General features: G+C 41.4%; 1 protein-coding gene across 7 annotated transcripts in view; it reads left to right on the top strand.

Moving 5' to 3' along the window:
* The window catches only part of APAF1 (apoptotic peptidase activating factor 1), a 98601-nt gene that overhangs the window by 25183 nt on the left and 45636 nt on the right, over positions 1–27782 (top strand). For all 7 annotated transcript variants that reach the window (XM_066262251.1, XM_066262259.1, XM_066262240.1 and 4 more), the window contains 6 exons: positions 4478–4591; positions 5742–5926; positions 10781–10907; positions 11830–11955; positions 16675–16806; positions 20574–20699. In XM_066262251.1, coding sequence (XP_066118348.1) covers positions 4478–4591; positions 5742–5926; positions 10781–10907; positions 11830–11955; positions 16675–16806; positions 20574–20699 — 810 coding nt within the window. The remainder of the gene's footprint in view (positions 1–4477; positions 4592–5741; positions 5927–10780; positions 10908–11829; positions 11956–16674; positions 16807–20573; positions 20700–27782) is intronic.

Below are 27782 nucleotides of genomic sequence, written 5' to 3' on the forward strand. Positions count from 1 at the left end.
CAAAAATGGTGTTATAGCTTATTTTTAAAAAAATGTTTAATAATACAGTTTATGTTTAATAATCTGCATTGGAATGAAGGTATAACAGTAAAATTAGTGCCCTACTTTACTTAACTAAACTGTAATTATTGAACATGTAGGTGGTTTTCATTTTTTTGTTTTTTGTTTTTTTGCAATTATGATGCTATAATGAATATTCTTGTTTGTCTTTGCGCTTATATTATTTTCTCTGAAAATTCTTTTAAGTGAAATTAATGGGTCCATGCATTAAAATAAATAGAAATAACTTTTGATATGTGTGATAAAGTGGCAGGATTCAGTTTCTTCTCACTTTCTTAGCCTTGTTTTTCTGGTGATTAAAGACAATGGTTTATTTTCCTTGGAAAAATTTAGAAAACTAAAAGAGGGAAATGAAGATCACAATTAGCAGTAGCTAATGCTTATGTGGATACTTTTCTAGATCATTTTGTTGCTCAGATACATACACTGGCTCTTTTCTTATATTTATTTAGTTGAATTTATTGGGGTGCAGGTTCAGGTGTGTAAAACAATAGAACATCATCTGCACACTGCATTGTTTGCCTGTTGCTCTGAGTGAAGTTTTTACATGTATATCTTTTTTTTTTTTTTTTTTTAAGATTTTGTTCTTTGAATTTAGAGAAAGGAGAGAGAAAGAGAAAGCGGGGAAGGAACGGGAAGCATCAACCTCAATAGTTGCTTCTTGTATGTGCCTGACCTGGCGAACCAGGGGTTTTGAACCCGCAACCTGAGCATTCTAGGTGGATACCTTATCCACTGTGCCACCAAAAGTCACCCCAAGTAAAGTTTCTTTCATCCCCATTCCCCCTGCTTTGCTCACCTCCACCTATCCCCCCAACACTTGTTCTTTTTTTTTTTTTTCCTTTTTTTTTTTTTTTTTTTCTTTTCTATTTTTCTGAAGCTGGAAACAGGGAGAGACAGTCAGACAGACTCCTGCATGCGCCCGACCGGGATCCACCCGGCACGCCCACCAGGGGCGACGCTCTGCCCACCAGGGGGCGATGCTCTGCCCATCCTGGGCGTCGCCATGTTGCGACCAGAGCCACTCTAGCGCCTGGGGCAGAGGCCACAGAGCCATCCCCAGTGCCCGGGCCATCTTTGCTCCAATGGAGCCTTGGCTGCGGGAGGGGACGAGAGAGACAGAGAGGAAAGTGCGGCGGAGGGGTGGAGAAGCAAATGGGCGCTTCTCCTGTGTGCCCTGGCCGGGAATCGAACCCGGGTCCTCCGCACGCTAGGCCGACGCTCTACCGCTGAGTTAACCAGCCAGGGCCCACACTTGTTCTTTAAAACCAAAATGGAATCATAATAGAAATAAGAGTCTTATATCTTGTATTTTTATTTTCACTTAATTGTATTTCATGGTCATCTTTATTTCTTTTGTGACAGAGAGAGACAGAGAAAGGGACAGATAGGGACAGACAGGAAGGGAGAGAGATGAGAAGCATCAATTCTTCATTGCGGCTCCTTAGTCTCCTTAGTTGTTCATTGATTGCTTTCTCATATGTACCTTGACTAGTGACCCCTTTCTCAAGCCAGCAACCTTGGGCTCAAGCCAGCGACCTTGGGTTTCAAGCCAGCGACCTTTGGGCTCAAGGCAGCGACCATGGGGTCATGTCTATGATCCCATGTTTAAGCCGGCGACCTCGGGGTTTTGAACCTGGGTCCTCCATGTCCCAGTCCAACACTCTATCCACTTCACCACCGCCTGGTCAGGCCATGGTCATCTTTTTATGTCAGTTTGGATAGAGCAATGTAATTTTTAAAAAAAGATGTTATTTATTGATCTTACAGAGAGAGGAGAGGGTAATAGTGAGAAGTATCAACTCATGTTTGTTTCACTTTAGTTGTTCATTGTGTGCTTCTTGCTTCTCATATGTGCTGTGACCCAAGAAGCTCAGGGTTTAGAACTGGTGACCTCAGCATTCCAGGTCTATGCTCAGATTGTCACCAAAGGCCAGACATAGAACATGATTTTTCAAAGCTGCACACCATTTCATTATATAGCTATATGATGGTTAACCAGTTTGTTAGGAACAATTAAATTGCTTAAGCACACTCATCTGATTATTTTCTTAGGACACATATTTTTAAGTGTAATTTCTGGGTCAAGTGGTTTGTACAGTTTAAAGTATAATACAGATTGTCAAACTGTCCTCTAGAAGGGTTTCTTTGATTTACATCACTACCACTTAGCATCAGAGTGTTCATTTCCTCGGATTCCAGCTACTATTTTTTTTTTTTTTTTTTTTTTTTTTTTCATTTTTCTGAAGCTGGAAACAGGGAGAGACAGTCAGATAGACTCCCGCATGCGCCCGACCAGGATCCACCCGGCACGCCCACCATGGGGCGATACTCTGCCCACCAGGGGGCGATGCTCTGCCCCTCCTGGGCGTCGCCATGTTGCGACCAGAGCCACTCTGGCGCCTGAGGCAGAGGCCACAGAGCCATCCCCAGCACCCGGGCCATCTTTGCTCCAATGGAGCCTCGCTGCGAGAGGGGAAGAGAGAGACAGAGAAGAAGGCGCGGCGGAGGGGTGGAGAAGCAAATGGGTGCCTCTCCTGTGTGCCCTGGCCGGGAATCGAACCCGGGTCCTCCGCACGCTAGGCCGACGCTCTACCGCTGAGTCAACCGGCCAGGGCCCCAGCTACTATTCTTATCACTCCATTTAGTCTTTAGACACCTGATATTAAACAATAGTTAATCTTGCCTGACCAGGCGGTGGCACAGTGGATAAAGCATTAGACTGGGATGCAGACGACCCAGCTTTGAGACCCCAAGGTCGCCAACTTGAGCACAGGCTCATCTGGTTTGAGCAAAATCTCACCAGCTTGGACCCAAGGTTACTGGTTTGAGCAAGGGGTTACTTGGTCTGCTGAAGGCCTGTGGTCAAGGCACGTATGAGAAAGCAATCAATGAACAACTAAGGTGTCACAACAAAAAACTGATGATTGATGCTTCTTATCTCTCTTCGTTCCTGTCTGTTCCTATTGATCCCTCTCTCTCTCTCTCTCTTTAAAAAAACCCCCAAAAAACAAAAACAAAAACAAAAACAAAATAGTTAATCTTGTTTCACTTTGATCACTGGTGAGATTTTTGGCCATAAGTACTTTTTATTTTGTGAATTGGTTCTCATCCATTGCCTTTACCTATTTTTATATTGGGTGTTTATCTTTTTTCTATTTTTAAGTAATTTTCTATAAAATGAGTAATGAATATTATTCATTTTTGTTATATTAATATTATCATCTATCATAATGTTATAAGTTTCTTTCCTGGCTTATTTATTTATTTATTTATTTTTGTATTTTTCTGAAGCTGGAAACGGGGAGAGACAGTCAGACAGACTCCCGCATGCGCCCGACCGGGATCCACCCGGCACGCCCACCAGAGGGCAAGGCTCTGCCCACCAGGGGGCAATGCTATGTCCCTCCCGGGCGTTGCTTTGTTGCGACCAGAGCCACTCCAGTGCCTGGGGCAGAGGCCAAGGAGCCATCCCCAGTGCCCGGGCCATCTTTGCTCCAATGGAGCCTCGGCTGCGGGAGGGGAAGAAAGAGACAGAGAGGAAGGAGGGGGGCAGGGGGGGAGAAGCAGATGGGTGCTTCTCCTGTGTGCCCTGGCCAGGAATCGAACCTGGGACTTCTGCACGCCAGGCCGACGCTCTACCAATCGGCCAGGGCCTCCTGGCTTATTTTTTGTCTTAATTTTAGTTTCTGTGTTGAAGTTTTTATGTTAAGTGTACCGCTATTTGTGTGTGTGTGTGTGTGTGTGTGTATTTTGCTTTGGTGTTATGTTTATGAATATTTTCTTCACTCCAGGCTTATAGAAATATTTACCTGTTTCTTCTAGTATTTTTTGAAGTTTTGTATTTTCTATTTCAGTCTTTTTATTTTTTTATTTTTGTGACAGAGACAGAGAGGGACAGATAGGGACAGACAGGAAGGGGGGAGAGATGAGAAGCATCAATTCTTCGTTGAGGCACCTTAGTTGTTCATTGATTGCTTGATTGCTTTTTCATATGTGCCTTGACCAGGGCACTACAGAAGACCAAGTGACCCCTTGCTCAAGCTAGTGACCTTGGGCTCAAGCTGGTGAGCCTTGCTCAAACCAGATGAGTGCGCTCAAGCTGGCAACCTCATGGTTTCGAACCTGGGTCCTCCGTGTTACAGTCCAACGCTCTACCCACTGTGCCACTGCCCAGTCAGGCATTCTATTTAAGTCTTTAATCCAACTAAAATTTATTTTGAATTAAGGTGTGAGGTCCATCTTATATTTCTTTTGAACTCTTTATGTGTTCCTTTTCAGTAGCTTCCTTTTTATCCGTAAATTTGAGACATCTGCTAACTTTCTCACAGTAGTGATAGGATAATGATGGTAGACTTAGAATTCTTTGATCTCTTTAACAGGGCTCCTGATCTGTTTTTTTGTTTTTTTTTTAAAGGAACTTTGTGCTTTAATGTTTTCCCTGGATTGGATTAAAGCAAAAACGGAACTCGTAGGCCCTGCTCATCTGATTCATGAATTTGTAGAATACAGGCATATACTGGATGAAAAGGTATATATTTACATGAAAATAAGTTGTGAAAGGACATGCTTTTTTGACATTTATATCTAGGTTTAAAAATGGGGGAGAAGAGAGATAACTTTTTTTTTTTTTCTGAAGCTGGAAACAGGGAGAGACAGACAGACTCCCGCATGCGCCCGACCGGGATCCACCCGGCATGCCCACCATGGGGCAATGCTCTGCCCATCCTGGGTGTCGCCATGTTGTGACCAGAGCCACTCTAGCGCCTGAGGCAGAGGCCACAGAGCCATCCCCAGCACCCAGGCCATCTTTGCTCCAATGGAGCCTTGGCTGTGGGAGGGGAAGAGAGAGACAGAGAGGAAGGCGTGGCGGAGGGGTGGAGAAGCAAATGGGCGCTTCTCCTGTGTGCCCTGGCCGGGAATCGAACCCGAGTCCTTCGCACGCTAGGAACTTTCTTATTTTGACGTTTGATTATTCTGATTATTTTGCTTCGCAGCCTACTGGGAATGTGAATAGGATTGAGATTTGAAAGTTGAAGTAAAGTGTTCAGTGTTTTTGTTTGTGTGTTTTATTTTTTGTATTTTTCTGAAGTTGGAAATGGGAAGGCAGTCAGACAGACTCCCGCATGCACCCAACCGGGATCCACCCGGCATGCCCACCAGGGGGTGATGCTCTGCCCATCTGGGGCATCACTCTGTTGTTACCAGAGCCATTCTAGTGCCTGAGGTAGAGGCCATGGAGCCATCCTCAGCGCCTGGGCCAACTTTGCTCCAATGGAGCCTTGGCTGCGGGAGGGGAAGAGAGAGACAGAGAGGAAGGAGAGGGGGAGGGGTGGAGAAGCAGATGGGCGCTTCTCCTGTGTGCCCTGGCTGGGAATCGAACCTGGGACTCCTGCACGCCAGGCCAATGCTCTAGCACTGAGCCAACTGGCCAGGGCCTGTTTGTGTTTTTTTTTAAAGAATGTGTTAAGAAAATATTACTTTGATAACGAAATTTTTATCCTGTGCTTAAAAGTTTGAAGAGGGTCATTCTATATTTGTTATCTTAATGATTGGTTATTCAGTTTTAGCTCTTATAGAGAATATCTCATTTAAACCTTTAAGTGACAAGATCACAGAAACAGAAAAATGTCAGATCTCAGCTCTGGTTGTGTTTCTAAGAGATTTCAGTTTGTTCATAGGATTGTGCAGTCTCTGAGAATTTCCAGGCGTTTTTATCTTTAAATGGACATCTTCTTGGACGACAACCATTTCCTAATATTGTACAACTGGGTCTCTGTGAACCGGAAACTTCAGAAGTTTATCAGCAAGCTAAGCTGCAGGCCAAGCAGGAGGTCGATAACGGAGTGCTTTACCTGGAGTGGATGTAAGTAGGTTAGAGAGACCAAAGGAGCAGTGTGCTAATAACTATGTCATTATTTTTCCAGATGGTGAATAAGTTCACTCCAGGAAGATTTAACTATAGTTCTTAGGAAAAGGCTAGAACTTTTAATAAGCATTCTTACTGAAAAGTTTTAGAGAAGTAAGCATAGGAGTAATATATAAGGTCAAAGAGTCCATAGAAATAGATGCTTGCCTGCTTGACCAGTGGTGGTACACCGTATAGAGCGATGACTTGGGATGGTGAGATCTCAGATTTGAAACCTTGAGATCACTGGCTTGAGTGTGGATTCATCCTACTTGAGCGCAGGCTCACCAGTTTGAGCATGGGGTCACCAGCTTCAGTGTGGGATCATAGACATGATCCTGGGGTCACTGGCTTGAGCCCAAGGTCATTGGCTTGAGCAAGGGGTCACTGGCTCGGCTGGAGCCCCCGGTCAAGGCATGTGTGAGAAGCACCCAATGAACAACTAAAGTGCTGCAACTACGAGTTGATGCTTCTCATCTCTCTTCCTTCCTGTCCCTGTCTCTGTCTCTCTTGTTAAAAAAAATTAAACAATAATAACAACAAAAAGAAATATATGCTTGTCTCTATGGCGTTTGACAAGTCATTCTAAATGTTAACCCAAATGCTTTACTTATGTAATAATGGTAAGTAGTGAGGAGCATGGGCTTGAAGCCACCCTATGTTTGAAACTCAATTCTAAACCTAACAGTTTTATGATTTTGAACAATTTATGGCTTCCTGTCATTTCTCATATAATAGAGGCAACAGTCCTTTGAGGTAAGCACTATTTTTGTGAAGATTAAGTGACATATTGGATATAAAGTGATTAGTACTTTGTCTTACACATAGCCCTTGTTAAAATTCCCCCAAATCATGATTCTTCTAACTCCTAAAAGAGGCCATTCTGTTATGTGCTTACCTTAATCTTATCAATTAGTAAAATTAAACTACCATCTTTTTTTTTAAATTTATTTATTCATTTTAGAGAGGAGGGGGGAAAGAGAGAGAGAGAGAGAGAGAGAGAAAGAGAGAAAGAGAGAGAGAAGGGGGAGGAGCAGGAAGCATCAACTCCCATATGTGCCCTGACTAGGCAAGCCAAGGTTTTGAACTGGCAACCTCAGTGTTTCCAGGTTGACGCTCCATCCACTGCACCACGACAGGTCAGGCTAAACTACCATCTTTTTAATGCCTGTTATATACAGTAAGCTCATATATGTTTATTCGTTTATGTTCAAAACTACCTTATAAAGTAAACATTTGCCCTATTACAAATGAGATTGAAGCACAGAGAGGTTGAGACTTGATTAAGCTCTTGTGGCTTGCTGAGTGGGCTTTAAACCCTGGGTCTGTGTAGCTTTATTTTCCACGCTTCTATATGCCATGCTATTCTTATTTATTTATTTATTTATTTTTACAGAGACAGAGAGAGTCAGAGGGATAGACAGGGACAGACAGACAGGAACGGAGAGATGAGAAGCATCAATCATTAGTTTTTTCTTTGCGCGTTGCAACACCTTAATTGTTCATTGATTGCTTTCTCATACGTGCCTTGACTGCGGGCCTTCAGCAGACCGAGTAACCCCTTGCTCAAGCCAGCGACCTTGGGCTCGAGCTGGTGACCTCGGGGTCTCGAACCTGGGTCTTTTGCATCCCAGTCCGACGCTCTATCCACTGCGCCACCACCTGGTCAGGTGATTTTTATTTTTATTTTAAAGTAATCCATGTACCTGATTTAAAAAAATCAAACAATATTAGGGAGATGTAAAATGAAAGGTCAGACTCCCTAGATCTACCTACTGTCTTGCTCCTCAGTGTTAACCATTCTCTAACACCTTCTTGGGAAGAGTTTTCACTCTCCCTGGAAGCAGCCCCTAACTCATTGAGGCCAGGTTAGATCTATCTGTATTCTAGAATACTTTACCCCATAGGATAGCATTTTGTCCTTTTATGGTGATTGTTTCTTTACTTATTTGTCTCCCATGATAGTCCATGTGTTCTGAAGTAAAGAATTGTTTGGAGGTTAAAATAACAGGCTGGCTCTAGATTGCCTGGACTTGAATCCCAGTTCTGTTATTTATTAGTTGTGTATAACTAGGGAAATTTATTCAACTTCCCTCACCTAAGAGTAGTATTTCATGACATTGTGGTGAGGATTAAATGAGAGAGTATGTTGTGTATATACAAACATACATACATACATAGTGTACTGAGAGCAGTACCTAGATCATAGTGCTCAATAAGTATTGGTTGGTTGTTATTAAGAATAGCATTTCAGCCTGACCTGTGGTGACACAGTGGATAAAGTGTCGGACCAGGAATGCTGAGGTCGCTGGTTCAAAACCCTGGGCTTGCCCTGTCAAGGCACGTATGGGAGTTGATGCTTTCTGCTCATCCCCCCTTCTCTCTTTCTCTCCTCTGTCTAAAATGAATAAAGTCTATATATATATATGAATAGCATTTCACATTTTGCCTGGTCCACATAGTTGGTATTCAAGAGAATTTTCTATAAAATGAATAATGAATAGTATCATTCATGTTTTAACTAGTGGTTGAAATAGGATTTTAATACTTGGTTTGATACTCAAATGGGCATAGTTTTAGTTCTTTTATTAATTACTGAGTTTATTATTTTTACTTTTTTATGCTGTTTTTCTCTATTCTATCACAACTGTATTTCAGCCTCAATGTTCTTTCATGGGATGGATAATCATTCATAGCTATATTATTATTATTATTATTATTATTATTATTTAGAGAGGGACAGACAGGGACAGACAGGAAGGGAGAGAGATGAGAAGCATCAGCATCAACTCATGGTTGCAGCACTTTTGTTGTTTATTGATTGCTTTCTCATATGTGCCTTGACTGGGGGGCTCCAGCCAAGCCAGTGACCCCTTGCTCAAGCCAGTGACTTTGGGTTTCAAGCCAGCAACCTTTGGTCTCAAGCCAGCGACCATGGGGTCATGTCTATGATCCTACACTCTATCTGGCAACCCCGTGCTCAAGCTGGATGAGCCCGTGCTCAAGGTGGCGACCTCAGGGTTTCGAACCTGCATCCTCAGCATCCCAGGCCGATGCTCCATTCTCTTCACCACCATCTGGTCAGGCCATAGCTGTATTATTATTATTATTTTTTGTATTTTTCTGAAGCTGGAAACGGGGATAGACAGTCAGACAGACTCCCGCATGCGCTCGACCGGGATCCACCTGGCATGCCCACCAGGGGCGATGCTCTGCCCACCAGGGGGCCATGCTCTGCCCCTCCAGGGCGTTGCTCTGTCGCGACCAGAGCCACTCTAGCACCTGGGCAGAGTCCAAGGAGCCATCCCCAGCGCCCGGGCCATCCTTGCTCCAATGGAGCCTCGCTGCGGGAGGGGAGGAGAGAGACAGAGAGGAAGGAGAGGGGGAGGTGTGGAGAAGCAGATGGGCGCTTCTCCTGTGTGCCCTGGCCGGGAATCGAACCCGGGATTTCTGCACGCCAGGCTGACGCTTTACTACTGAGCCAACTGGCCAGGGCTATAGCTGTAGTTTTTAATTGGGTCAATCAAGTCATACTCAAATTCAAAGAATGCTGTATTTTTCAGAACTGGAAAGCCTTTTTTTTTTTCTGTAGAAAAGTTTAGGTTGGTATGAGCTTACTTTAATTGGGTTTCAGCTTTGAAAGAAATTATGTTTTCATGAATTAATTTGGTATTTAATACTTCTGGCCATCTACTATCTGCCCACCATTGTGACAGGTCTCTTTCTGAGTTTTGAGGAATTGGATAGATCCAGGGGAAAGAAGAGTGTTTTTTTAATCTAATTCTCTTTTGCTAGTAACTTAGACTGTTTTTCTTCCAGGTTTTTTATCAGTCCAGTTTTTTTTTTTTGTTTTTTTTTTTTTTACAGAGACAGAGAGAGGGAGAGACAGGGACAGACAGACAGGAACGGAGAGATGAGAAGCATCAATCATTAGTTTTTCGTTGCGCATTGCGACACCTTAGTTGTTCATTGATTGCCCTCTCATATGTGCTGCAACCGCGGGCCTTCAGCAAACCGAGCAACCCCCCACTCAAGCCAGCGACCCTGGGTCCAAGCTGGTGAGCCCTCTCCAACCAGATGAGCCCGCACTCAAGCTGGCGACTTCGGGGTCTTGAACCTGTGTCCGCTGCATCCCAGTCCGATGCTCTATTCACTGTGCCACCGCCTGGTCAGGCTAACCTTTGACTCTTAAATTAAGCATGATACCATTTAATATATTTACTTGTACTCAAAGTGACTGACACTGAACTTCTGACACTGTTCTGATACTTTTCTCATTTTAAGTATACATTATATTCCTTCACCCTTCAGGCATGAGGAATAACAGATTTATACCTGTGGTGTAGTTAGTATTCAGTAGATGAAGATACAAAAAAAAAAAAAAGGATTGCTTTATTTATTTTTTCTCTATATCTGAATAATTGTAGTTAGATATAACTTCCGTTAGGAAATGGGCTTCATTTTGTTGTCTTCTTCCTTTTAAAAAGTAGGGAGTTTTTTTTTTGAGGCTATCCTTACATAATAGAAAGTGACATGTATTTGATTAACTAGATTTCTTCTAACTCAGTGACATACGTAACACATGACAGGTTGCTTGATGTAGGATAGCGTTTCTCTTCAAATGTCAGTTTTGTTATATTATGCTTTTTTTTTCCTTCAGGTGATCTTTGCTGTCATTTACATGTTGGTAATTTAATTTTAAGAATTTTATATTTTGGGGAACATAACTAAGTTAAAAGATAGTTTATTACTGAAAGGAAATAATTACTTTTATTCTCATCAGGTTTCTGTTCATTTTCCCCTTGTATTTAGAAACAAAAAAAACACCAAGAATCTCTCCCACTTAGTTGTCCGCCCCCATACAGATGCTGTTTACCACGCTTGCTTTTCTGAGGATGGTTATAGAATAGCTTCTTGTGGAGCTGATAAAACTTTACAGGTAAAGTATATCTCTTCAGAAAAATTGAAAAGGGTATGTACCCAATTCTGGGCATATTAGAATATATTTAAATCCTAAAATTCAAGTAAATGGCACATGGGAAATAGAGAAATTCAGATCTCTTGAACATTTTTTGAAGGCTTTTTCTAGAGAGTTTAAAGATATGGTTGTGTGTTTTCATAATTCCAAACTTTCCAAGTGACATAAAAGTGCCTTTTCCCTGTCAGTCCCTTGTCATCATCCATGTGCCAGCTAAAGGTAATGAGGAAATGATAATTGTTAAAAGACAAAGGATTTCCTAGGTCAAGGAGCAGGGCTCTGACTGGAAAACAGTGATTAAGTAAAAATACCTATTTTGTCATCAGCTCAGACATAAATTTCTGACAGTCAGTGGGATTGGGCTCAGTTATTTCCTAGGGTGCTGAAGGAATTTGTTTCTCATTTGTTTTCAGAAAATATGAATGAGTGCTTTTTTTTAAACTTGTTCTCTCACTTTTGATTTTGGAGGAATCGGGGTCAAATTAGTTAAAACTTTTATAATTAGGATAGCTTTAGTCTTTGCAAGATTATACTGTAACCCTTATTTCTATATTGTGCTTTATTACTACTGATTTTATTAATTTTGGCTTTTGAGCTCCAGAAAGAAACTATATTGCATGAAATGCTTTCTATTTGATTGTTAAGAATTTGCTACACTATTCTCAAGAATTGAAGCTATACTGTTAGTTTTTTAAAAAATTAATGTAAACATTTAACAATCAGAATTTCTATCAGAATTTGTATGATTTTTGGAGAATTTTGCCAAGGTTCATTTCTGTTGCAAAATTAGAGTGACTAAGATCTCTTAAGGAAAGATTTTTATTGAATAATGGTTCGTCATTAACTGGTGTATAGTAAGAGGATTTTATTGTTGCTTGGGCAGGTGTTCAAGGCTGAAACAGGAGAGAAACTTCTAGAAATTAAGGCTCATGAAGATGAAGTGCTTTGCTGTGCATTCTCTATTGATGACAAGTTTATAGCAACCAGCTCAGTGGATAAAAAAGTGAAGGTAAGGAAACATTTCCCTCTTGAGTTGTAATCACCACAGAATTCATCTCTTTTTCCATGATAGAGAGGCTAGGGTAAATAGGGTTAAAGGACTCTTATCTAGCCTGTTGACCTACTAACTTGACGCAAATCAATTTTATTTATTTATTTATTTGGAGACAGAGAGAGGAATAGATAGGGACAGACAGACAGGAATGCAGAGAGATGAGAAGCATCAATCATCAGTTTTTTGTTGTGGCACTTTAGTTGTTCATTGATTGCTTTCTCATATGTGCCTTGACCGCGGGCCTTCAGCAGACCTAGTAACCCGTTGCTCGAGCCAGTGAGCTTGGGCTCAAGCTGGTGAGCTTTTGCTCAAACCAAATGAGCTGGGCTCAAGCCGGCGACCTCAGGGTCTCGAACCTGGGTCTTCCACATCCCAGTTCAATGCTCTATCCACTGCGAGGCAAATCAATTTTTATCCATTGTAAATTAATGCTGTGTGAAAACCCTTTATATTTTAAGCCTCAGCAGAAATACTTAGGTTGATCAATCTGAAATAGTATTTACCAGGCAGCGGGAAAAACAATTGCAAATTAATATATTTGGTCTGTGGGTTAAATATCAGCTGAAATCTTTTGAGTGCACTGTGATTAGAAGTGTTACTACACAGAATTATTATCTGAGATTAGCTTCTGTTGTAAAACATGTAATTTGTGAAATGCTCCCCAGATTTTTTACCTTTATGAACTGGCTTATCTTCAGTTCAAAACCAGATGGATGAACAAATTAATAATTAGCCTGAAAAATTAATGAATGGGACTACATCAGACTAAGAAGTTTTTGCTCAGCAAGAGAAACTGATAAAAAAATAAACAGAAAGCCAACTAAATAGGAAATGATATTTTCAAACAACAGCTCAGATAAGGGCCTAATATCCAAAATATACAAAGAACTCATAAAACTCAACAACAAACAAACAAACAATCCAATAAAAAAATGGGAAGAGGATATGAATAGACACTTCTCCCAGGAAGAAATACAAATGGCCAACAGATATATGAAAAGATGCTCATCTTCTTTAGCTATTAGAGAAATGCAAATCAAAACGGCAATGAGATACCACCTCACACCTGTTCGATTAGCTGTTATTAGCAAGTCAGGTAATAGCAAATGTTGGAGAGGCTGTGGAGAAAAAGGAACCCTCATCCACTGTTGGTGGGAATGTAAAGTAGTACAACCATTATGGAAGAAAGTATGGTGGTTCCTCAAAAAACTGAAAATAGAACTACCTTATGACCCAGCAATCCCTCTACTGGGTATATATCCCCAAAACTCAGAAACATTGATACGTAAAGACACATGCAGCCCCATGTTTATTGCAGCATTGTTCACAGTGGCCAGGACATGGAAACAACCAAAAAGCCCATCAATAGATGACTGGATAAAGAAGATGTGGCACATATACACTATGGAATACTACTCAGCCATAAGAAATGATGACATCGGAACATTTACAGCAAAATGGTGGGATCTTGATAACATGATACGAAGCGAAATAAGTAAATCAGAAAAAAACAGGAACTGTATTATTCCATACGTAGGTGGGACATAATACTGAAACTAAGAGACATTGACAAGAGTGTGGTGGTTACGGGGGCGGAGGGGGGAATGGGAGAGGGAAAAGTGGTGGGGAGGGGCACAAAGAAAAGATAGAAGGTGACAGAGGACAATCTGACTTTGAGTGGTGGGTATGCAACATAATTGAACGACAAGATAACCTGGACTTGTTATCTTTGAATATATGTATCCTGATTTATTGATGTCACCCCATTAAAAAAATAAAATTATAAAAATAAATAAATAAATAAATAAATAAATAAAATTAAACCTGAAAAAAAAAAAAAATAATTAGCCTGACCCGTGGTGGCACAGTGGCTAAAGTATCAACCTGGAATGCTGAGGTCACTGGTTCAAAACCCTGGGGTTGCCTGGTCAAGGCTCATACAAGAAGCAGTTACTATGAGTTATTTCCTTCTCCCCTTACCTTTTCTCTCTCTCCTCTCTTCTTTTTTTTTTTTTTTTTTTTTTTTAATATATAAATAAATTTTTATTTTAATGGGGTGACATCAATAAATCAGGGTACATACATTCAAAGAAAACATTTCCAGGTTATCTTGTCATTTAGTTATGTTGCATACCCATCACCCAAAGAGAGATCGTCCTCTGCCACCCTCCATCCAGTTCTCTCTGTACCCCTCCCCCTCCCCTCCCCCTCTCCCTCCTTCCCTCCCCCCACCCCCCATAGCCACCACACTCCTGTTCATGCCTCTCAGTCTCGCTTTTATGTCCCACTAATGTATGGAATCCTGCAGTTCCTGTTTTTTTCTGATTCGCTTATTTCACTCCGCACAATGCTACCAAGACTCCACCATTCCGCTATAAGTGATCCAATGTCATCATTTCTCCTAGCTGAATAATATACCATGGTGTATATGTGCCCCATCTTCTTCATCTAGTCCTCTATTTTTTTTACAGTGATTAAAAGCCTTTAAGCAAACTCTTGGCCAATACAGCAAGAATCCATAAATGAGTAGTGTCCTTAACATGTTCTCCAAGTCCAAGTTGGCCCCCTCACCATGCCAAATCCCTGAAAAATGCAACCCAACCACAGTTCAGTCTGTTAGGAGCTGTCACAGGGAGCAGGAGTCCAGGAACGTTCCCCACAGGAAAAGTCCGTATGGCACTGGAATTGTTGTCACCATTCTATACTTTGCAGCTCATGTCCAAGTCCCAATGACCGCTGCTTCTAGCTGGTAATGATTCATCTCTCCTCTCTTCTCTCTAAAATCAATACATAAAATCCTTAAAAAAATTAATAATTATGTTACTACTTTAAAAGTAAGTAGAGAAAATAAATGCCAGGGTAATTTCTGTCTTTGTTAATTTATCTTTCTTGTCTCTTGTCCCTAAATTTGGCTTTTAGCCAGAGCTTTTATGCAGAATTTAAGAAAAACTGAAGTCCAGGGAATGTTCTATCTGATAAATGGAGGGAGAATTTCACTTCAGGCTTTTTCAAAGGGGTTGTGGTTTTGTAGTTCTGGCTGGGTGGGGTGGGCCGTGTAGACCTGGAACAAAAAGGTTGGCTTGGGAGTTTTCCTGGACTTTGCGCTCATTTGAAGAAGGCTCTGGAGTGTCCAGACTCACTTGCAATCTTGGAAAAATCTCTTACTTGGTACATTGGACTCTTTTTAGATGACTTTACAACCATATCGTTAATTCACTCAGAGTAGATTCTGAGTCAGACTTTGAGTTGGCCACTCTGAGCAGTTTCAAAATCAAAGTTATGTGGGGTAAAAGGAAATAATGCCAAGTTTCTGTTTTCTAAGAATTCAAAATTTAAAGCAAGAGGCAGAGATTAAAAGGATCTCAAAATAAAAGAAACCTCTAGGGAGTGCTTTGATTAGATAAAAAGAAGATGCTATGGGTGGGACATTGGTACCTCTGAGGAGTCCGAAACCCAGTGAAGAGCCATTAGGTAATTCTTCTTTTGTTTGCTGTTAGGTGGAATAGACTGCTTGGTTAGTTGTCTTATATCAGGGGTCCCCAAACTTTTTACACAGGGGGCCAGTTCACTGTCCCTCAGACCATTGGAGGGCCGGACTATAAAAAAAGCTATGAACAAATCCCTATGCACACTGCACATATCTTAATTTAAAGTAAAAAAACAAAACGGGAACAAATATAACATTTAAAATAAAGAACAAGTAAATTTAAATCAACAAACTGACCAGTATTTCAATGGGAACTATGCTCCTCTCACTGATTACCAATGAAAGAGGTGCCCCTTCCGAAAGTGTGATGGGGGCAGGATAAATGGCCTCAGGGGGCCGCATGTGGCCCGTGGGCCATAGTTTGTTGACCCCTGTCTTACATAGTAATTAGAATGATGATTACCTTATATTGTGAACTCAACACTGCATGAGGCCTGATAATACACACTTTCCTATTTTACATTATTAATTTTACACTACAACTTGCAAAATAAGTTTTGATCCCATTTTTCAGGTGGGGAAATGGGTTCAGAGATGAAGGCATTTGCCCAAAATCTTATTAACTAATAACTAATGGAGCCAGGGTTGAAAGCTAGGTTTCCCTTAGGATCTAAAGCCTTATTTTTTTCCATTGAGCCATCTACCCCTTAGTTATTGGTACTTTGAAGTCAACAGAACACTTAACATGTCCTTTATCTCATTTGGTACCACATTTACATAGAGCAGGTGTGAGTATCCCCATTTTACAGAGGAAGAAAATGAGGTGCAGGTAAATTAAGGAGTTGGCCAGGGACACACAAATTAAAAGTAGTAGAGCCAGGTCTTAGATTTCATCTTTCCCAGATGATCTTTCCCAGATGACGCCCCTTATTCCATCCCCATAGTGCACTTCTCTGCCTGCTTTCAGTCGTAAGAACATCTGAAATCTTGCCCTTGGAGAATGTAATATTTTCAGGAGATTCTTGTTATGTAGAAAGACACATGTATAGATTTGCAAGTAAGCTTTTTAAAAAACATCCTGGCAAAATATGATATTTTTCAGAGAAGAGGAAGGAAGGTATTCATTAGCATCATGTCTGGGGAAATCTGGCAGATAGGATGGATGGCATCCACAAAGGAGCTCACATTGGCTTTGCTTTGTTTGAAAATAAGGGGTAGCTGCAAACATTTTTTTCTGCTCTCTTTAGATTTGGAACTCTATAACTGGGGACCTAGTCCACAGCTATGATGAGCACTCGGAGCAAGTCAACTGCTGCTGCTTCAACCACAACAGTCATCACCTTCTCTTGGCCACTGGGTCAAGTGACTGCCTTCTCAAAGTAAGTGTGGGCAATGGGAATTACAGAGATAAATTTGTAGACACTTCAGAACATCTTCTTTGATTTTCTCCTACATTGTGTTAATCAGGGCTCTACGGTAACACAAATTTTCATACTAGCTTAAGCAACAACAACAACAAAGAAGATATTATTGGCTCATGTGACTCCAAATGCCATGTCCTCAGGCTCTAACTCCCTCTCTGTTTCTAAACTCTGCTACCTTCTTTGTTGGTTCAGGCATGTTCTCTCTGTGTGACAGGAAATATGACTATTCTCAGCTCGGCTTATACAGGTCTTACAGCTCATAAAGGGAAACTTGCTCTTTCCCAGATCCCATAGGTTTAATTTTAGAGAAAGCTCTAGTTGACCTGGCTTGGGTTATATACTCACTGCTAAATAACCCTACTGGCCAGTTGAATGGAATCTTCGGATTGACCAAGGGTTACAAGTTTAGTCATGTAGAAATTGGACAGATAAGGTGAGGTCAGCTCTACTTGAATTATAAATGATTTAAAAGAGATTTTATTATTATTAGAAGAAAAAAGGTGCTGATAGGAGAAAATATATATATTAAAAAAACCCAAAGCCAAAAATATTCACTTCATGTTTAATAATGTCTTATAATTACAAATTATAAAAGATTATCTTTCTTTTCCACGCAAGTGGCATATTAAAGATAGCTAGATTAAATTTTCTTGGATCCCAGAGATGATTTCTTTTGGATTCGGTTTCTACCCTTTCTTTCTAAATGTCACACCATTTTTGAAATGGGACATTGGATTTTTGGATAGAATGGGCAAAACATTTCAGTTTGGAAAACCTCATAGACTTTGTGTTTTGACATTTAAATAAGTTATTTATTTATTTATTTTTAAGTGAGAGCAGAGGATGTAGAGAGACAGACTCTAGCATGCATCCAACTGGTATCCGCCCAGCAACCCTTTTCTGGGGCCAGTGCTTAAACCAACCAAGCTATCCTCAATGCCTGAGGCTGGTGCTTGGACCAACTGAGCCACTGGCTGTAGGAGGGGAAGAGAGAGAAAAGAGGGAGAGGGAAGATGAGAGAGAGAGAAAGAAGGGGGAGAGGAGAGGAAGAGATGATTGCTTCTTATATGTGCCTTGTCCAGGGATCGAACCTGGGATGTCCTCACACTGGGTTGACACTGTATCCACTGATCTACCCAGCCAGGGCCTTAAATAAGCTACTTTTTAAAAATTTAAGAAAATATAGAAACATTTGTTGAAAATTGCCCCCTCCCCTTTTTAGGAAGCTGAACCTTTTTGTTTTTTTTCCTTTTCCTCCAAAAGAAAAGTTATGTAGAAGCTCAGTGTATAAAAGAGATAAAGCTAATTTTTCATGTTGAAGTGGGGGGTATGGGCCCACTTTTCTAGTCTGCCTTGTCCCTCTCTTACTCCCTCTGTCCCCTTAACGGTGCTTTTCAAGCATGTTTCTGGAATCCCTGAGCCCTGCAAAACACAATTTGGAAACATCAGTTTAGATCAAAATTACGTGGTAACATAAAATCATCTCACAATTATAGCTTACTTTTACTCAGTAAAGCTTCACCTATTGATAAACCGATCTTTAAAAATAAGACTGTTATACTCTTTCAAAAAAACTTTGCCCTATTTGAAACGAATTCACTTCTAAGACAGGCAGACTTTTGCAGTATATGTGACTAGTTTTGGTGTTACTTTTAACATTTCATAGGGTGAGGAAATTTATATTTCCTCCCTTTAAATATAGACAAAAATCTCAAAATGTGGGAAGGGGTTAATGGCTAGTCAGTGGTTTTGATTAAGGACAAGTTTTGTCGTACATGCCTGCATCACCATGAGGGCTATTAGAACTCACTTCCTGTGCTGCTTACAGTGGGAGAAGCTGATGAAAACATGTGACTCAAAAGCTGCCCCGTGTAACTTGTCTTCTCCGAGGAACTGGGTTTTCTTGGTGTTGGGATAAGGGAACCAAGGATGGAGATGGCCATGAAGAACAGGACTTACCTCACCGATCATTTCCAAAGAATTGTTAACAAGAGTAATTGTGGGCGCCAAATGATTTCTTCTGTGTGTGGTCTAGTGAACATAAATCACCAGACTTGACTATTGCCCCTTTTATTCTCACTTTTGTACTTTTCAAGCATACCCAAGCAGGAAAGAGACAGTACTGAACTCCTGTGTTACACATCATCTAGCTCCAACAATTAACATTTTGCCTCTCTTATTTTATTCTCCCACCAACCACAATTTTTTTGGATTAGAGCATTTTATAGGAAATCCTAGATGGCATCTCATTTTACCCAAAACACTTTATCATACATCTCCGTGATCTTAAACATAGGACCATGCCATAATCACACCTAACACAATAAACAATTTTGTAATATACCTGGTTCATGTATACTTTCACCATTAGTCTCAACACGTATCTTTCTACCATAGGTTTATTGGAGGCAGAATCTAAACTTCAGGTCACGTTAGGTTTTATGTCTCTTAAGTCTCATTTATTTTATAAAGTTCTCCTTCTCCGCCTCTTTTTTTATGCCATTGATTTGTTAGAGAAATTGAGTCATTTGTCCTGTGGAATGTCCCACATTCTGTATTTGGTTAATTGATTTCTGGAGGTGTTAACTTGCTCTTCTAACCTCTTGTATTTCCTGTAAGGTACATTTATATGTATCCATCTTTGCTATCTTTGTATTTTTGAGTGATTTTTTAGAGCATTAATAGTGTCTAGCTTAGCACACTCAAGCTTTGCATTGGGAAATCTTAGAAATGACCTTTTTTTTTGTTGTTTTTTAATTTTTTCTTTTTTTAAAATTAATTTTTAGAGAGGAGAGAGAGTGAGAGAGAGAGAGAAAGAGAAAGAGAGAGAGAAAAGGGGGAGAGAGGAGCAGGAAGCATCAACTCCCATATGTGCCTTGACCAGGCAAGCCCAGGGTTTTGAACCGGCGACCTCAGCGTTCCAGGTCGACACTTTATTCACTGCACCACCACAGGTCAGGCCTGAAATGACCTTTTTTTTTTTGCTTGACCAGTAGGTGGCGCAGTGGATAGAGTATTGGACTGGGATGCAGAGGACCCAGGTTCGAGACCCTGAGGTCGCCAGCTTGAGCACGGGCTCATCTGGTTTGAGCAAGGCTCACCAGCTTCAGCCCAAGGTTGCTGGCTCGAGCAAGCGGTTACTCGGTCTGCTGAAGGCCCATCCATGGTCAAGGCACATATGAGAAAGCAATCAATGAACAACTAAGGTGGTGCAACAAAAAACTGATGATTAATGCTTCTCATCTCTCTCCATTCCTGTTTGTCTGTTCCTATCTATCTCTCTCACTGACTCTCTCTCTGTCTCTGTTAAAAAAAAAAGAAAAAAAAAGAAACGACTATTTTTTTTTGAGTTGAATAATCTAGAATCTAAAAATATTGTGGGTAACTTATTTTGCATATTACTTAATATAGCACTGAGTAAAATAATAATGACTCCAAACTACCTTGTTTAAGTAAGTAGCTATTTAGTGCTCAGATTAAAAGTCTAAGTGAGCCTTTGAGTCCCTTAGGAATTTAGATGCTGATTTAAGGGCTGCCTCATCACTTGTTAATCACAGGTTCACCTTTGTGTTGGACACTTTTTGTGTTACTGTGAAGTGAACATCTGCCTGTAACTGAGAAAGCTTAAATGAAAGGGAAGAAAGAACTTTACATACAATTTCTAACCTTTCTCCCTTTTGTACTAGTTTTTTAATTATCTTTTAATTATCTTTCTCAAATAGCTCTGGGATTTGAATCAAAAACACTGTCGAAATACCATGTTTGGCCATACCAGTTCAGTCAGCCACTGCAGGTTTTCACCGGATGATGAACTTTTGGCTAGCTGTTCAGCTGATGGAACAGTGAAGGTATGCTTTTTTCATCGTTGAAATGAGCTTCACTTTCTGGCTGTAGGATTGGGTTATGGAATTAGGTAGGCTTCTGTTATTCACATTTCTGCAGAACGAGCTTCAACTTCCAGGAGCATATGTAATGTAACTATAATTGCTTGTCATAATATTTGTTTATTAATGGTTTACTACCTTATGCTTTAAAGTTCATAAGTTTGAATTTTTAATTTTTAAGCATGTATTTTATTTCATGATGTCATAGAATCTTTTGAGATCTGTGGGGTCAAATTTGTAAAGGACTTGCTTTTATTTATCATTTATTTATCCTGCCTTACATGTTATTATTTTCCTGCTTTTGAGAAGTCTTATAGGGGAACATCCAGAACCCTCTGAAATTATAGTTCTAAAAAACCCCTAAATTCTCCTTAAATCTTCACCTTGCTTCTCAATAGGATCCTAAACCCACTTTATTTATTTTTTCTCTATTGTCATTAGTCTGTTTATGGGTTTTCCTTTCTTCCTTTGGTCTTACGTCTCATACATCTTTGACTTCCTTGTGATTTGGTCTCCCCTCGCCCTCCCATTCTGTGGTGTCGGCAGTGGTTCTGTCATCCCTTTGCGTCTGATAGCAGCTTTCTAGGATGCGCTCTCCATCCCTCCTTATTCCAGGGCAGAGCTACCTAATGCTCCCTACCTGTATTTTCATCTTGCCGCTTTTAGCTGGGGTGCAAAGGCCCTGTATTAGACACAGAGCCTCAGGGTTCCTTCCCCTTCCATCTTTCTGCTGCCAGTGTCCCTGTCCAGTTTCTTACTCCTTGCTCCAGTCTGTACATTAATTGGCACTTCTGGGCAAGGTAATTTGGGGGTCTTATTTCAGCTATTCTTTCAACATGTTTCATTAGTCTTTCTTAGTTGTTTTTTTTGTTTGTTTTGTTTTGTTTTTGCCTTCAGTTTACTTGTCCTTAGTTTTTAATGACCTTTAAAACATTCTGCAAAGCCTTCTGCAGAAAATGTTCCCTTGCAACATTTATCTATCTGGTTCTGAGCATATATATATGTATCCATCTGTTTAGGATGTGTACAGAGATAGAAACTGCTTGGTTTGTCTTTGGATTTCCATTTGTAAATGTTTTCACTGTTTAATTCAGTCATTTTCATGTGTCTTCTACTTTTTTGGTAAGGTTGAATATAGATTTATGATCTGCAGAGACCTTGTCATCTTCTTGTATCTCTTTGATGTTCATAGAACACAACTGTACTCAAAACATGCACTCAGTAAATTTTCTTGACCTATACCTTTTCCAGGGAAATACTTGAACCCTCCTGGCCCCTGTTTTTGTTAGACTTTCCAGAGAAAGAGATTTGTTAATGCTACTAAGTGACTCCTAAGTTACAAACTCTCTTGATGAGCAAACTCTCTCTTTTTTTTATTTTTTTATTTTATTTATTCATTTTAGAAAGGAGAGAGAGAAGAGAGAGAGAGACAGAGAGAGAGAAGGGGGGAGGAGCAGGAAGCATCAACTCCCATATGTGCCTTGACCAGGCAAGCCCAGGGTTTTGAACTGGCGACCTCAGCATTTCCAGGTCAACGCTTTATCCACTGAGCCACCACAGGTCAGGCTCGATGAGCAAACTCTCTTGATGCTCATTCTCTGGTTCAATCTTTGATTTCTCTTTGCTGACTGAGGATAACTTTTTTTTTTTTAAGCAAGAGAGAGAGACACACACAGACAGACAGACAGGGACAGAAAGACAGGAAGGGAGAGAGATGAGAGATGAGAAGCATCAGCATCAACTCATAGTTGCAGCACTTTAGTTGTTCATTGATTGCTTTCTCATATGTGCCTTGACCAGGGGGCTACAGCTGAACCAGAGACCTCTTGCTCAATCCAGCAACCTTGGGCTCAAGCCAGTGACGATGGGGTCATGTCTATGATCCATGCTCAAGCCAGTGACCTTAGGGTTTTGAACCTGGGTCCTCAGCATCCCAGGCCGACGCTCCATCCACTGCGCCACTGCCTGAGTTACCAGGCAGGATAAGTCATTTTTGTATAAATTACTTCAGGGTGTGTAGGAATCCTTCCTGAGTGGAATTCTACTTTATATTGAATAGAATTTCCTAGCTGTTAGTAAATGTTGGGAGCATTCTAAGGTAGAATGGAAAGATTCCAAAGTCAGGTAACTGGATTTTGGCCTCTTATCTGCAAATACAACTCTCTGTCTCTTCTGTTAGGATGATTCCTATCTCAAGGAGGGTTTTCAGAATACCCTTGGGTGAGTTAAGGCAGTCCTCTCCAGAGAGATTCTTTAGTCCTATGAGCCTGTTATGACTAAGCGAATGAATTTGGAAGAGGGCATTTTATATTTCAAGGCAGGTTCTTCTACTGTTTTATCTGCATTGTTAATTCCAGACACTGGTGGGGAGTCCATTATCTTCAGCATCATTCCATTATTATAGGTTGCTTAATGTTCCAGAAAGGGGTGAAACCAGGCCATTTATCTGTTTTACAAATTTATGTTGTGCAGCTCCATGATCTTCTTTGCTACTGAGTTATAGTCTGTTCATCCCAGATTGTTTTGCTGTATTCACCATAGTGCCCATTTCAAACTTTTCCTGCTGTTCCTATGCCCCCAACCCTGTCACTCAACCCCTTTCATTCCATAGTGGTAGCCTTACCTTACACCTGTTTAGAGTGAGGGTTGATGCCTTCCACCAAGAGCTCCTCACCATGAGCCCCCTCAAAAATTGCTATGAAACGGCCCTGGCCGGTTGGCTCAGCGGTAGAGCATCGGCCTAGCGTGCGGAGGACCCGGGTTTGATTCCCGGCCAGGGCACACAGGAGAAGCGCCCATTTGCTTCTCCACCCCTCCGCCGCGCTTTCCTCTCTGTCTCTCTCTTCCCCTCCTGCAGCCAAGGCTCCATTGGAGCAAAGAAGGCCCGGGAGCTGGGGATGGCTCTGTGGCCTCTGCCTCAGGTGCTAGAGTGGCTCTGGTCGCAACATGGCGACGCCCCAGAGGGGCAGAGCATCGCCCCCTGGTGGGCAGAGCGTGGCCCCTGGTGGGCGTGCCGGGTGGATCCCGGTCGGGCGCATGCGGGAGTCTGTCTGACTGTCTCTCTCCCTGTTTCCGGCTTCAGAAAAATGAAAAAAAAAAAAAAATTGCTATGAAAAATCTCCAGTCTTCTCCTTTTTCTCCTCCATCTCAGTGCCCTGAAAGTCCTCCTTGTGCCTGCTGTTCCTTCTCTGTCCTTCTCTTGGCACCTTGCTTCAGTTGTTACTTATCTCTATGTGACATCTTTGGCTTGTCTTCTCTTTTGGATCCTTTCCCACAGCTGACAGATGTTCTTGGGCCTTTCCATGCCTTGTAAAACCAAAAAGTGAAAGCCTTTGATTCTTTTTTGATTGTGTTATCCCCTGAAATACTCATTCTGTTTTTCTCTTTCCCTTTATGACTAAACTACTTGCTTCAATTTCCTGACTACTCATTCATGACTTAACCATTTCTTAGCCTGGTCCCATCTTTCCTGTATTCCCTTGAAGAATAAAATCCAGTTTTACTTTTAGTCTCTATTTTTTTTCTGTAAAATCTAATGACTTTTGGGTTCGTGTAAAATCTAATCTTTTTCTTTACCCAATCTTTATTCTTTGTGTTGTATTACCAGGGTTCTGCTTTCCCATTGACTAACGTTATTTCCTTTTTTTGGGTATTTTTCCCAAGTGAGAAATGAAGGGGAGTGCAGAGGCAGACAGACTCTCACATGAACCCAACAGGGATCCACCCAGCATGCCCACTAGGGGGTGATGCTCTGCCCATCTGGGGCGTTGCTCCGTTGCAATGGGAGCCATTCTAGCACCTGAGGCAGAGGCCATAGAGCCATCCTCAGTGCCTGGGCCAACTTTGCTCCAGTGGAGCTTTGGCTGCGGGAGGGGAAGAGAGAAATGAAGAGAAAGGAGAGGGGGAAAGGTGGAGAAGCAGATGAGCACTTCTCCTATGTGCCCTGGTTGGGAATCGAACCTGGGACTTCCACAAGCCGGGCTGATGCTCTACCGCTGAGCCAACTGGCCAGGGCAGTATTTCCTTTTTGAACCTGTCACATCAGTGTTTCTTCTTTCCATTTTATCCCTCTGACCCCTCCTTTAATGCATTTTCCTGCCCATTAAAATGGAGATGTCCCTCAAGCATCCAACTCTAGCACCTTTCTTCTACCCCAGTCTGTCCAGTCTTGTGGCTTCAAGTCTCATTGTTTCCATGGGTTTCAAATGTGTTATCTCCAACCCTCATTTCTCTTTTGCGCTGGGTCCTGCATCCCTAACTGCCTGCTGCTCATTGTCTCTTAAATAAAACTCCTTGTTTCACATTTATTGTGCTCTAAACTGAACTAAGTATCTTTTTTCCCCCAAACCTGACCCACTTTTTGTGGCTTCTATGTTTCATGCTTTTGATCAGATCAATGTTCGAGATTTATGTCCTCGTGGCTGATCACAGTTGTGCCATGTGGTATATGATGAATGTTTTTTCTTTTCTCCTACCCTACAACTTTTTGTATACTTTGGGATTAAATGTGTAGAACATTTAGCGTTGTGGTTTCGTTTTTTCATTTGCTTATTTTTTTAATGTGCTTATCACTAGTTATCGTCAAACTAGTTCTTGTCTAAAAATTACTTCTTATCTCACTCAGGTTTACCAGGAATTTGAAAAATTTTCTTTTCTTAGAAGTAACTTTCTTTTTATTTCTTTTTATTTTTTTACAGGGACAGAGAGAGGGATAGATAGGGACAGACAGGAACAGAGAGAGATGAGAAGCATCAATCATCAGTTTTTTGTTGTGACACCTTAGTTGTTCATTGATTGCTTTCTCATATGTGCCTTGACTGTGGGCCTTCAGCAGACCGAATAACCCCTTGCTTGAGCCAGCGACCTTGGGTCCAAGCTGATGAGCTTTTTTGCTCAAGGCAGATGAGCCTGCGCTCAAGCTGGCAACCTCGGGGTCTTGAACCTGGGCCCTCTGCATCCCAGTCCGATGCTCTATCCACTGTGCCACTGCCTGGTCAGGCAGAAGTAACTTTCTTGAAGGGATCTGCCGTACTTCTGATTGGTGTCCAGCTGCCCTCTGGAGTCTCCCTTTACTGTCCTAGGAATTCCTGTCATTTTTCTCTTGAGTTGAAACCCTTTTTTCCCTGGATTTCTTGTCTCCTTTCTTGGTTTATTCTCTCAGTTTGGTGGAGAACTCCCCTATCTTCCTAAGAAAGAATTGGAGGTCAGTTGTTAAGACCTTACCTATCTGAAAATGTCTTTGTTGTAGCTTCATACTTGATTGATATTTTTGTTTGCGTACAGAATTCTAGGTGGTAAATAACTTTTCCTTAGAAGTTTCGAGACATGGCTTCCTTGTAGCCTAGCTTCCAAAGTCCCATCCTGATACATTGAAGCCATTCTGATTGATATGTGATCTATTTTCTTATATTGAAATTTTTAAGATCTCTTTATCTCCAGTATTTTTTCTTTTTTAAAATGTTATGATAACATGCCTTGGTTTGGATTTGTCTTCATTTATTGTGTGTGGCACTTGGTGGCTTCTTTCAATTAGAAAACTCCAGTTTTGGAGATATCCTCTAAATTATTTGATTTATTCTTCACTACTTTCTCTTTCTGGAATGTCTATTTGTCTATTTGTTTCAGATGTTTTCTTATTTTTTTTTTCTGTCTTTCCTTTTCTTTTTTTGAGACAGAGAGAGAGGGGGATAGATAGGGACGGACAGACAGGAACGGAGAGAGATGAGAAGTATCAATCATCAGTTTTTTGTTGTGACACCTTAGTTCATTGATTGCTCTCTCATATGTGCCTTGACCGCAGGCCTTTAGCAGACTGAGTAACTCCTTGCTCAAGCCAGCAACCTTGGGTCCAAGCTGGTGAGCTTTGCTCAAACCAGATGAGCCTGCACTCAAGCTGGTGACCTCGGGGTCTCGAACCTGGGTCCTCTGCATGCCAGTCCGACACTCTATCCACTGCGCCACTGCCTGGTCAGGTTGGAAGATTTCTTTAGCTTTATTTTCCGATCCTTCTATTGAGTTTTTAATTTATGCTGTCGTATTTTTTTTTTGTTTTGTATTTTTCTGAAGCTGGAAACGGGGAGAGACAGTCAGACAGACTCCCGCATGCGCCCGACTGGGATCCACCCAGCACGCCCACCAGGGGCGACGCTCTGCCCACCAGGGGGTGATGCTCTGCCCCTCCGGGGCGTCGCTCTGCCATGACCAGAGCCACTCTAGCGCCTGGGGCAGAGGCCAAGGAGCCATCCCCAGCGTCCGGGCCATCTTTGCTCCAATGGAGCCTTGGCTGCGGGAGGGGAAGAGAGAGACAGAGAGGAAGGAGGGGGTGGGGGTGGAGAAGCAAATGGGCGCTTCTCCTATGTGCCCTGGCCGGGAATCGAACCCGGGTCCCCCGCACGCCAGGCCGACGCTCTACCGCTGAGCCAACCGGCCAGGGCTGTTGTCGTATTTTTTAAGTACCCATTATTATGATCAGTTTCCTTTTTAATATTATCCTATTTTAGTTTCATGGATACAATATCTTTTATCTTTTTGTGGGTATTAATAATAGTTTTTCTGAAGTTTTCATATTTTTGTATAGTTGCTATTCTCTCTGTTTGTTAGTTTTGGTTTCTGTCTTCATTTTAGAGATATATCTCACTTGCCTGATCCTTCAATATTCTGCTTTATTTGGAAGTGCATCACCAAAAAATGGATAGGAAATTGTGAATTTTATTGTGGGTTTACCTGTAGGGTTACCTGTTTGCCTTTTTTTGATGGTGAACTCCTAATGTCAGTCTCTGTAGGTCTTTTGTGTTTATCTGGTGGGGTATGCAGAGAAAATCTTCAGTCTCCTACCTGTGAGGTATGAGTGTGGCTGGCAAGTTTTGCAAAGATGTCTAAGCAGAACTCTCAGCATGTGGAATAGACTTTTTCCTAGTTTCCCTGTTTTCAGAATGGTGACCCTGCTCTCTGTTGTGTTGGATGGAATATCCCTTTATTCTTCAGCCAGAATTGAGACACAGCAACCTGGGTTGTATAAAAAGAAGAGAAGGGGATTTAAGGGATTTA

The sequence above is a fragment of the Saccopteryx bilineata genome, chromosome 1 (assembly GCF_036850765.1).
Source record: "Saccopteryx bilineata isolate mSacBil1 chromosome 1, mSacBil1_pri_phased_curated, whole genome shotgun sequence".
Taxonomy (NCBI): domain Eukaryota; kingdom Metazoa; phylum Chordata; class Mammalia; order Chiroptera; family Emballonuridae; genus Saccopteryx; species Saccopteryx bilineata.